The sequence below is a fragment of the Gallinula chloropus genome, assembly GCF_964237585.1.
Source record: "Gallinula chloropus genome assembly, chromosome: 13".
Classification (NCBI taxonomy): Eukaryota; Metazoa; Chordata; class Aves; order Gruiformes; family Rallidae; genus Gallinula; species Gallinula chloropus.
In genome coordinates this window covers 6,326,640-6,338,800 of record NC_140098.1, presented here as the reverse complement: position 1 = coordinate 6,338,800, position 12,161 = coordinate 6,326,640, and the positions used below count along the sequence as shown (strand labels likewise).

The 12,161-nt window shown below is 44.8% G+C and overlaps 1 protein-coding gene across 1 annotated transcript; it reads left to right on the top strand.

Annotated features, from left to right (window-relative positions):
* Positions 1-871: 871 nt before the first annotated feature.
* On the top strand, positions 872-11,566 carry CCNE1 (cyclin E1; the record flags this gene model as incomplete). Its single annotated transcript, XM_084269938.1, has 11 exons — positions 872-885; positions 999-1,089; positions 1,310-1,378; positions 7,611-7,753; positions 7,834-7,969; positions 8,778-8,924; positions 9,690-9,785; positions 10,128-10,262; positions 10,354-10,465; positions 10,551-10,708; positions 11,444-11,566. The coding sequence occupies 11 exons, from the start codon at positions 872-874 to the stop codon at positions 11,564-11,566; spliced, it is 1,224 nt and encodes a 407-aa protein (XP_084126064.1).
* Between the last annotated feature and the right edge of the window lie 595 nt (positions 11,567-12,161).

Here is a 12,161-nt window from a genome sequence, read left to right as displayed (position 1 = left end):
CGCTCGCGAGCGGCCCGGCCCGGCCCCTCCCGCCAGCTCCTCGGCCCCGCTCCGCTCCCCCCACCGCCGCCGCCAACCCAGCGGTGTCCAGCTGCGGCGGCCGCGCGCGCCGCTACCTCTGCCGCTTCCGCGTCGGCGCCGCCGGTCCCGCCCCCGGCCCCGCCCCGCCGGCCCCGACGCTGGATCCCGCGCCCCGCCGCGCCCTGCGCCGCTCCCCCAGGTCCCGCCAGCGGCGCCCCGCCGCGCCCCCCGCAGACCCCGCCCCGGCCGGCGCCGGCCCCCGGCGCTGCGCGCGGGGCCACGTGTGCGGGCGGGCGGGGAGGCGGCCCCGCGCCGCGCGTTTAAATGTCCCGCTCGGCGCGGGCCGCGCTGTGCGCAGGGACGGGAGCGGCCGCGCCGTGAGGCAGGAGGCGCCCAGCGGAGCCCGCCCGCGCCGCGCGCCCGCCCTGCCCTTGCGCCCCGCCAACGCCGCAGCCGCCGGGCGGGCACCCACCGCTCTCGCCCGGGAAGGTCGGGGGTGGCCGGCGCGGCGGGGAGTGAGCGAGCGCGCGGGCAGGGGCCGGTGGGCGCTCCTGTCGCCTCCCGGGGCGCCGGGCTGCGAGGCGGGGGGAGCCGCTGGGGCTGGCTCGCGCCCGCGGCCGCCGTTTCCGCACCGTGCGCCCGCGGCCGCCGTTTCCGCACCGTGCGCCCGCGGCCGCCGTTTCCGCACCGTGCGCCCGCGGCCGCCGTTTCCGCACCGTGCGCCCGCGGCCGCCGTTTCCGCACCGTGCGCCCGCGCAACTGCCGCCCTTTGTGGGGGCTGGGGCCCGGGCCTGCTCGGCGGCTCCCCGCACGGCGCTCTGCTCGCCCCGACCCGGCCCAGTCGGGCACCATGCGCCGGGAGAGGTGAGTCCGCCGGCCCTGTCGTGCGCGGGGCCCTGTAGGCCGAGGTCCCCGTCAGGCACCCCTGAGGAGGCTCTCTGCCGCCGGGGCTCCCTCAGCTTTTCCTCTCTTGGCAGCGACTGCGCGGAGGAGAAGGCTCCCGCCAAGGGGGATGGGGGTGCGGAGTGCGCCATGAGAGCCCGCAAGAGGAAAGCCGATATGGCCACGGTGAGTGCGGGCCAGGCCCGGCGACCCGCCCTGGTGCCCGCAGGCCAGCGCCTGTCCCGCCGCTGGGCTTGGCCCGCGGGCCCTCGCCTCCTTTTGTTGGGTGGCGGGGGCCATGCGGTGGGCTGGGCGCTGGGCAGGTAGCGGGCGGCCTGGGGCCGGGCGTGCGTTGCGGTGGTCAACGGTTGCTTGTGCCCCAGGAGTTACCTGTGCCTCTCTGTAGTTCTTGCAGGACCCTGATGAAGAAATTGCCAAAATTGAGATGACCAGAAAGAAGCCGTACGGAAGCCAGGTAACTGATTGGCTTTGGGTCGCTCTCCTGTGTTCTTACCTAACCCTGTGGTTATTTTGCAGTGCCACCTTACTGCTGTGAACATGGGGCTGCAGATGCGTGGCTGTGCTGTGGAGCACTGCGCCGGGGGGCTGTCGGCCCTGGCTGATGAAGAGCTCACAGTGCTTCGGGTCGTACATGTTACTCTGGAGTCTTTGCAAGGGGTGAAGCCTGTATAGGTCTAAAGTGGTGCATTAGTACTTCACTATATTGAACTGTCCCAGCATTGCAAAGGTGCATCTTCCAAAAGCCTTAACGTACATTTAGGCCTACAGGGAGGAACTCTGCCTTGACCTTTCTAGAGAGTTGCAAGAGGACAGTCATGTGGTGGTGTGCTCTACCTAGCAGGCACAAGACTCCTGAGTGCTCAAAGAGAATTGTCTTTTGAGGTGGTTCTCTCTGCAGTTATGTCTCTACTTACGTATCACCTGGCAGAGAGGAAAGATGCCCCTTTCCTTGTAGTGTCAGCTCCATTCCTATTGATGAGTGTCATTATCAGGCTGACTGAGTATAAGGCTCCCCAATAGAGCTCTGAGGTTCATAGTAGGCTCTAATGTGATAGTAAAATTGGCAAGTCAGGCCTGCAGTGGGGGTTAGTAGTGGCCATTGCCAGCTTTGTCAGTAAGATGTTTAGAATGATCTAAGTTATGAAGTCAAAGCGAACTTCAGTAGTGTCCTTTTGCTCCCTTAGCACCCTTCCTTTGAACCTGAGATGCTCTTGGTGTATGGTATTGGAAGTGTGATGCTTTTGTACGTCGAGATGCACATCCTAAATAGAATAGAGGAGCCTCTTTTATGGAATAGGCTTGCTCCCCTCTTTTTTTCTGTGTGTGCACACATGAGCTTACTCAGTCATTGTCACTAGGACTTCAGCTGGTTACACACGTGCAGGGTGATGCTTAAGCTGCAAAAGTCATGATTAGGGAGTACAGACTATTCATTTGGTACGCAAGGCTATGCATAATGTGGCCCATCTAACCAGAAGTGGCAGCTGGAAGTTCTAAGACTAAAGTGCTACCATAACAGATGGGCATCATTGTTTGGAATGGCCTCTGCTTGTTGCAACTGTGTATACTAGTTATCAGTCAACATATTAAGCAGGGCTCAAATGGTGAGCATTTAATGAGGGGATGTCTCCTTCCCTTCTGTCTTTCTTTTGTGCAGTATATTAAACTAATTTCTCACTTCTGACAAGGAAGAGCTGCCTGTCCTTCACCACAGCTCTCTCCTTCACCAAAAGATTCATTCTGTTTGAGCTGAGCAAGGGCTTCTTGTGCATGTTTATAGCATAATAATAAGGTATTGTTAAAAAACCTCAACAGGGACCTTCTAGAGAGATGGTGGATAGAAACTTGAAATATATTTTACATATATTGACCTTCAACTTCAAAAGTATATGAAGATTTCCAATATTTTGTTCTTTGTGTTCTTGGCCTGGTAGCTGTTCAGTGTTACCTCAGGTTAATTAAAATTTAGAAGATCTAGGCAGTAGCCATTCAGAGTATTTACTTGAGAATTTTTCAAGTTAAGCTTAGGGTACAGGTGGGATTTGGCCCTTTGATTCTCTAAGCCATGAAAAATGGGTACCTGTATATCTGTCCCTACATAGAGGATGTTTTTTGTTGTAACAAAGTAGCCAGATTGTTACAGATCTGTTTAAAAAAAGCTAACATTTGGCTGCACAGCAGCAGCTCTTCAGTCTATGGTGTGACACAAGCTATTCTCTGATATAAATTGCCATGGGCCGCTAATGAGAATATGTTTACGGTTCCAGCAGCAGTATAGCAGGCTTGTATGATAGCCAGTGAGATAGTTATTCTGTTGAGGCATAACAATTCTAAAATGCAAGCAGCTATAAATCCACTGCAGCCTATACCACATGACTTCTACATTAAATAAATTGTTTGCTGACAGTAGTTTATGCACAAGGCGAAATACCATAGTCACATCCCACTTTACGGCGTCTTCATAGTCAATTCATTAGTTTGCTTCTGTTGAACATAAGGCCTGAGTTCTTAATTAGGATGCTGTTACCCTTTATGTGATGAAAGGGTGGCTATATCATCAGGTTTGTGACAGCAGAATATTGCATAAATTCTGTGTTTGATTTTAGAGAACTGGCACTGCTGTAATTCTGCTAGCAATTCTCATATTAATCCTGGCTGCTTTTTGTGGATGGATACACTTCCAAGGTTCAGTGTAAAACAAAATTCATCTAACTAGATTAGAGTCACCCTTGCAGTTCTGTACAAATTACATGGCCACCACCATCTAGAGTGAAGAATTGAATCCAGAATCTAGTTTCTTTAGATGAAACTAACTAATGTTCTCATATGAAAAGAAGATGGTGTAAACTATGAGGAAATAGTTTTGATCAATTTCTCACTAGACAGCTGGTCTTACTGTTGTCAAAATGTTCTGACTAAACTAGTTTGAAAATAACCTCCAAAAAGTTTCTTTAACTGGTCTAGGTTATCTTTGGAAGATCCAATTTAAAATAACAAAACCCAACTTCAATCTTCAAAGAAACTGTAAACTGTGTCCAGTTTGAGAGCTTGGCTTGGCCCAAATCTGGAGCAGGACAATAGTCAGACTTTAGAACACTGACAGTAATAGAAGCTCCTCTGCTATTTACAATGAATTGTAACAAATTCATCTGAGTTGCTATTCTCTCTTTTACTGATCCTGGAAACCCTTTCTGATGGCAAAGAAAAACCATGTACTCTAATGAGTGAAAAATGGCTGGGATTGTAGGTCTTACTGTTCCTGATGGGCAAAGTAAGGCTGCAGTCTAGCAATTGGTGCCCATGTCTCTGTTACAAACTGCTGTGTTTTAGGGTGAGACAAAAAGCCTGTCCCCCTGTTCTTCCTTTATTTCCATGCTGAAAACCCTCTGAGTTTGCTGTTTGAATGCAGGTCTGAGTCATCCTCTTGCTTTGGTTTCCTGCTGCCCTCCTTACCCTGGTACGTGGAAACTTGTGGCTCCAAGCTCATGTTGAGATACACTAGTGTCTCAGCAGCTTCTGCTTAGGTGTGGCTGTTTCACTGTGGTCACTACCTGCTCCGGTCTGCCTGGCCTGTATGCCTGAGGGATGTGGAAATACCTGGTTAAATGAGTGTTTGGTATGTCAGCAAATGGTGATGTGATGCAGAAAACTGAGGTGTGGGAATGTTTGAGCTTTAAAAAAAACCAACAAACCCACCACCTCTGAACTCCTCAGGCTTCTTTTCTTGGAGCTGCATGGGCTTGACTGCTCTGGACTTCTTTGGTCACCTAGTCACCTACCTTCTGCCCGTCTCAGTGTTCCTTTTCCTAACAAGCCTCCTCATGTCTTCAGTTTCTCCAGTCTATATGTAGTTTTGAGGTCTGAGATGCAGATCTGTATCTGATCAGTTGCTCCTGTATCTAGATTACTACTGTTGTCGTCAGACTTTCTTGCTGGGCTCCACATAGACTTGAAGAGGCAGTTTCCCCTGCTGATTTTTGGCTTGCATCCTGCTCAGCTCCTATTTGTCTCAAAAGTAAGACCAGGACTGTAGGATTTCCTCCATTAGCCTGCACTGATTCTCTGTAACATCTCTTGCTTTCTGGCAGCTCCCTACCTACTTTTAGGTTTGCTCTGTGCAAGCCCAAAGGAAGCTCTTCATGGTTTCCTCAACACCCTCCCCACCTTAAACTTGGTTTTGGGTTTTTTCAGCTCTAGCTCCCATTTCCTCAGTGTGATGTAATGCAGTTTCTTGATATTTTTTTTTTCTTAGTTTTGGTTGAATGTCTTGTCAAATCTGCTTTAAAGACTCTAGAGTTTGAATAATGTGCTCATTCCCTCAGTCAAAACTGAGGCCAGAGCTATAGCATTCCCTCACACTCATTCTGACTCCTGTTTTCCTCCCTGGTAGCATCTTCCTTTTGAGGGCCCTGTGTGTTTGTTTCCCTCTTGGCTCTTTTCATCTTTTCCCCAGTTGCCTCGGTGAGTGATAATATCTATTAAAAACTTTGTTTTAACTTCTCAAAGCACTTAAGAGGCTCTTAACCCTTGATTAATATTTCTTTATAGAAGATTGGGCATAGTGAAATCTCTTGAATCAATTGTCACTGTTGCTGCAGTGTATTATGTGAGGTATCTATGTTGAGAACTCTGTGGACCAGATCCCTTGTCCTTCAGATCTGGTGTAGTAGGCACCTTTAAACATATATTATATAATCTGCTGCTTTTCTGTGGCTTGCTGATTAACTGATAAGGCAGCACTTCTCCAAAGGGTCTTGGCAGCTGGGCTTGCCTTGCAGTTTGGAGGACAAAGTATGACTGAAGTCTAGTTTTGAGGGAGGGCAAAAATTAACTTAAAGCAATGTTGATGTGACACTTCTATTCAAACTGTCAGGTTGTAAGGAATCTGTCACTTTTAAGATAAAGATACTATTACCTCTTTGCCTTCTTCCACCCAAATGAAATTGTGGCACTGCTGGGTGTGTAGCTGTGCTGGCCTTGCATGTAGAACTCCAAGAAGAAGAAACAACCCATCTGTGTGTCAGTAACTCAGAGTACAAAGTCTTAGCTGTGAGTGAGCTGTGCAGTGTGGTTTTTGTTTCATCAAGTCAGTGGTTTCTGTTTCTGCAGCTAGGCTGGAGGACAGCCATTTTGCTGGGAAGTGATGTCCCCTGTAACAAGGAGAGGACACAAATTAGGTGTGGCAGCTTCTTTGGGAGAGGCAAAACTTAGCACAGAGCATTCAGTTAGCACCTGGTGATTCTTCTGACTTTTCAATACTTTTTTTTTTTCCTTGAAGCACGTTAGGAATCTTGTTAGGAAGTTGTGTCCTAGTGCTGTGGAACAGGTCACTTTGCAGCAAGATGGCTGACTTCACTGTTAGGCAGAAAGGCCAAATTTTAAAGATGGAATGGGGCTGACTTTGTATTCTACTGCAAAATAAAACAAGTAGTGTTTTCCTGGGGATCTATGTGAAGCATACACCAAGATCTTTGTTAAACAGAGCTAGGCAGAAGGAAAGTAAATTTAAACTGAAGTTCTGATCCAAATAAAAAGATATGATGGGTGAGGTGTCAAATGTCTGATGTTTGCAGACCTTGGCAAAACTCTGTATATGAAATGGTCAATTTGATGCTACAGTAACAATTGCTTAATATATATTTGCTTTATTCTGAAAACAATTGGATTGTGAGTGCTTTGTTTTTTCATTGTAGCCCTGCAAGATGAATAAGTGAGGAAAAATTTTATGAACTACTGTTTTGCTGTGTTTGTTGTCAAGGTTGCTTTGCCTGGAACTATGACTTCAAGCATTGCATCCACATATTCCTTACCAGAAATCCTGACCTTGTATAGTTAAACCACAGATTTGGTTTTAAGGTTCAGTCTGTTTATTCTTTACCTGAATACAAGTGTCTTGCCTTCATGTAAAACATCTTTGGTAAAAAAAAAAAAGGCAACATAACAGGAAGCTCTGACTTGGGTATTCTTCCATCAAACACTTTTGGTCCTTCAAAAGGAGAATGGGCTTTGAATGTTCTTCAGCTTTTGTTGTGAACTCTCTCTACTGTGGAAATAAGCAACATCCCTTTACTTAGCACTGGGGAAGCCACTGGTGAAGCACTGTGTCCAGTTCTTGGCTCCCCAGTACAAGAGAGACTTGAACATACTGGAGAGAATCCAGTAAAGGGCCACTTAGATGATTAAGGGACAGAGTACCTCTTGTGTAATGAAAGGCTGAGGGAGCTGGGACTATTCAGCCTGGAGAAGAAGGCTCAGGAAGATCATATCAGTGCATATGAATACTTGAAGGGAGAATGTAAAGAAGGTGGAGCCAGGTTCTTTTCAGTGATGCCCAGTGGTATAAGAGTAGATAGATACAGACTGAAGCACAGAATGGAAACATCTTTTTAGTATGAGTGTGAGCAAGCCCTACCACATGCTGCCCAGAGGTGGTGAAGCTTCCTCCATCCTTAGATATATTCAGAAGCCATCTGGACATGGTCCTGAGTCACTGGCTGCCCTGCTTGAGCAGAGGGAGCTGGACAAAGTGACCTACAGAGGTTCCTTCCCATCTCAATGATTCTGTGCAGATCAAAATGGTAATCATGGCTTCTGTCCAAGGTTCTTGCCAATGCCTTGACTTCTCTTTACTGCTGAAATGATTATTTGAGAAGGCACAGTGTAAAATTGTGTGTTTCATTTAACAGCCTTCCCAGAATAACGCTCACGGAGACGCCTACATGCTGATTCCTACTCCGGATAAAGATGATGACCCAGTTGGCATCGAGTACTCCCACTTCATACCCCTGAGTGTTGTTCCTGCCAGAGCTTCACCATTACCAGTTCTGGGGTAAGTGTGCAGCTTTGCTGCTGCTTGTCTGCCTTCCTTTTGTCTTAACATTTGAGACTAAACATATTGATCTATCGTAGCTGGGCAAACAGAGAGGATGTGTGGAAAAACATGGTAAACAAAGACGACACATACATAAGGGATAAACTCTATATGCAAAGGCACCCTCTCCTGCAACCTAAAATGAGAACAATCCTTCTAGACTGGCTAATGGAGGTAAGCTCTTCTGTCCTTGTGAATATTTCAAGTATGCTTTTGTTGAAGTGTACTAATAACTGTCACAAATATGGTTCATGATCTTTACATAACTCATTTAGCACTAGGCATTCAATCTTAAAGCTTGCCAATGGCACTAAACTTTAAAAAAATATATATATATTATCAATTGTGTTGATGGCATAGAAACTGACAATATAATCTGATGTTGATGTAGATTGATAATGGATGGATAATCAGCTTGTCCCTGAAGGTCCACAATGTAAGATTCAGTCACACTGCAGATAAAAGCTGCACAAATGATTGGGGAAGTCACTGTAAGAAGGGAAGTGTGGTGTCTATTAGAGGCTGTATGCATCTCAGCCTCTTTACCTGTTACTGGCATGTAGAATGTACTGCAGCTCTTCTGAGTCTCTTGCTGTTTGGATGACTTGATGGCATGCTCTCTGTTCTTAATTCTAAAGTATATGTGAGAATTTTCTCTTTTGGGGTGTTGGAATGATACATCTTTGCAAAAATGAGGAACTGATGTTCTGACACTGTTAAAACATGTGCTTGCATTTCCTAAAAGGGTTTTCACTCTGATCTCTTTTCTGGGGGAGTTAACTGTAGTGGCAGTCATCTTGTGTCAAAGGAAACTCTTCAAATCATTCTCTTGGTTAACATGTGACTTTGCAATAGCAGTGAACCAGAAAGTCAGTATGAATTTTATGTCTAGCTCTTGGGGGGGATGGGGTTTAACACATCTGTAGCATCTGTGTTTGACTCTTAACACTTTTCTTGACCTTTGTAATCTCTGTCTCTCCAGGTTTGTGAGGTCTACAGGCTTCATAGAGAAACTTTTTATCTAGCACAAGATTTCTTTGATAGGTTTATGGCAACACAACAGAATGTTGTAAAAACGCTATTGCAGCTCATTGGCATCTCTTCTTTATTCATAGCAGCAAAGCTTGAGGTAAGTATCTCCAGTGTTACTTCAACAAAAAGTGTGTATGGGCAGACAGCACTCTTACTGTACCCTAGACACACTTTGGCAAGCTTTATGATGTTTCATCTGGGAGACAGGAAAAATCCTTCTTTTCTTTTCAAAATTACTCCTATTTTAGAAGTGGTTAAAATTAAGACTAGCTAATGTCACAGTATATCTCTTTAATCTTAAAAGGATAGTCTTTTCAGTGTTTTTAATTGTGGTTTGCTAAATGAATTTTTGGCTGGCTGCTGTATGCAGAGACCACTTGTTGCAATCCTATTGTCAGTGGAGTACCTACTGGATGATAGACTGAGCTACTCTTTATTTACTGGAACAAATTGAACTATTAAAATACATAGTGCTTTTTAAGTTCTTACTGTTTGTCTTTTAAGTGGGCTATTATTCTTCAATCTGTTCTCAAGCAAGGGATAAAAGGCCTTTTCAGGATGTATAAAAACATCCTGATGTCAATTATGATACAGTCTCAGTGGTGCCATAGTAAAACATAATACACATTGTACTGATCCATCAAAAGTGGAAGGTGAAGGCAATGAGCAGGAAGGTTGAACAAGGAATCTGCCTATGTTAAAGGCAGAATAAAACACTGAGTTAGGATGGGGGGGTTGGTTCTTTTTTCCTTTTTCCCCTTCTGTTTTGAAATGCTGAGGTAGTGGTGGGTTATTTTTCTCAAGCATATGAGACTAGTTGCAGCCTGTTCTATATACTAACACTTGATCTCTTATCTTTCAGGAAATTTATCCACCAAAGTTGCACCAGTTTGCCTATGTTACAGATGGAGCTTGTACAGAAGATGAAATCCTTGGTATGGAATTGATCATTATGAAGGTAATATTTTAAAATTGAATTAGTTTTAATTTATTTTTTTAAAAATGTATATCATAATCAGACTGAAAGCAGAGAGCCTCTGTTGACCTTCTGAGCTGCTGAGTGGCGCTTTGTTTCCTAGAGAAACAGTGATTTAAAGCATCCACCAGTAAGTGTGTGTTAACAAAAGTAACTGCTCCTCAACTCTATCAGGATGAGGAGGTACATGAGAGGATTAGATTTGTGTTTCAAAGATGCCGTGGTGAACTGAAGTTACAACTCCTGATCTGAAGTAAAGTTGCACAGCTTAAGTTAGGAACTTGTTATTAATACTGAAGTTGTCTTGTGCATGTCTACTTTCAGGCTCTTAACTGGAATTTAAATCCACTGACAGTTGTGTCATGGCTAAACATTTACATGCAAGTTGCATATATAAATGAGCTTTATGAGGTATTGCTGCCACAATATCCACAGCAAACGTTTGTACAAGTAACAGAGGTAAGGTTGACTTCTTCCTTCAAATGCTGTTTCACCTGGGTGATGAAAGGTGTTCTTATGAAAGACTTATTAAACATTTGCTGTCTTGTAGCTCTTGGATCTCTGTGTGCTAGATATTGGCTGCTTGGAATACACATATGGAGTACTTGCAGCTTCTGCTTTGTATCACTTCTCCTCATCTGAGCTGATGCAGAAGGTTTCAGGTACTGGCATTTATAAACCAAGTCTGTGGTGTTTACAAATGTTCAGTCTTCATTCAGGCAGATAAACATAGTTCTTGTCTTCCAGGTTATAAATGGTGTGAGATAGAGGAATGTGTGAAATGGATGGTTCCGTTTGCCATGGCTATAAGGGAAGTAGGAAGCTCCAAACTCAAACAGTTCAAAGGCATAGCTCCTGAAGACTTGCACAATATACAGACGCACATGAACTGCTTGGATTTGCTGGTATGTATATGCTTGATGAAGACAAAAGCTGTCTGTTGAATCTCCTACCTCTCATTTCCTTTTTGGTTAGGGCATACAGTAAACTTGAGTGCAGTATTAGATTGAGACTGAGTGTATGTGGGTGATAAAAGGCATAAGGCTGTACTCCAGACAGAGAGATATCTCTTGTTGGGTACTTAGTTTCAAGAGGTGATTGTGATGTGAGTCTTTCATCTTAAGCAGTTAATTACCCTAGAAATCAGAAGCATATTTCTACCCTTTTGGGATGTTTTAAATACTGTATGTTAGACTTTTCTCTATAGGAAACACAGGTAATACAAACTTGTCTGATGAAAAAGCAAACATATGGACTGTTAACAGAACACAAGGTTAGTCTCAAGTTATGTGGCAGTGGTGGCTGACAATAAGTGGCACAAGAGGTTTTTAGCATGAGAAACCTGCACAGGAACATAAGTTAGTTGTAGAAAAAGTTAAAGCTTTTCCTGTTCAGTTGTTTCTGAATTTTGCTTTTTTGAAGACATGAGTATCATAATGCTGATCAGATTCCAGAAGTTAATCCTGAGTTCTTGGGGTTTGTATTCAGTAACCACTGTATACAGCATGAATTACCAGTCCCTGCTAGGAGGGGTTAGATACAGCTACACATTTCCAGGTTAGCAGTCCATCAAGTTATATTGATCTGTTGCATAGATACACCAAAGTAAAGACTTTTTCCTCCTTTTTCTGTGCTTTCAGGACAAAGCTCAAGCAAAACAAGCAATATTGGCTGAGCAAAACAGGACTTCACCTTTCCCCACTGGTGTCCTTACACCACCACAGAGTAGTAAAAAACAGTCTCCTGGACTGAAGTCGATATGACTTCAGAAACAGTTGACAGACAGTTTTGCTCAAGTGCCTGTTGCTGGTTCTAACTCTTGCTCCATTATGGAAATGCTGCCAGTGAAGTTCATAAGCTTTTATGGAATCTGAAAAGGAAACTTTATTTTTTTTTTTTTTGAGAAGAGTTTTTTCTATTTGAAATATTTTTATTGAACGTTAAAATATTTTAAAGAGATGGATCGAGTACACCAGCCACTTAAAAGAACACCGAAGAGTGCTCCCAATGCTGCTACGGAGGGTGATGCTTGATGTGACCAGCTGTTCAGAAAAAGGGCTTGAAGTTTAGATTAGTTACTGTACCTGTATGTCTGTTGGATAATATGCAGTCATACTGTCCCCTGTTGACAAGTGGGCAGAAAGTGCTGTGGAAGACATTTCAAAGTCTCTTTTTCAAATGGTTGGCTTACAACTTGATGCCTTTCTAAAAACGTTGTTGTAAATGCTGCTATGTCTCTGTGTATCCATTTTTAATAAAAATGCTGTCTAAGACAGCTGGTTTTATATTCCTATTTTTCTTTTAATTATGCTCAGATAAGGTTTTTCAGACTGTGACCACTAGTAGCGTGGGAGTTGG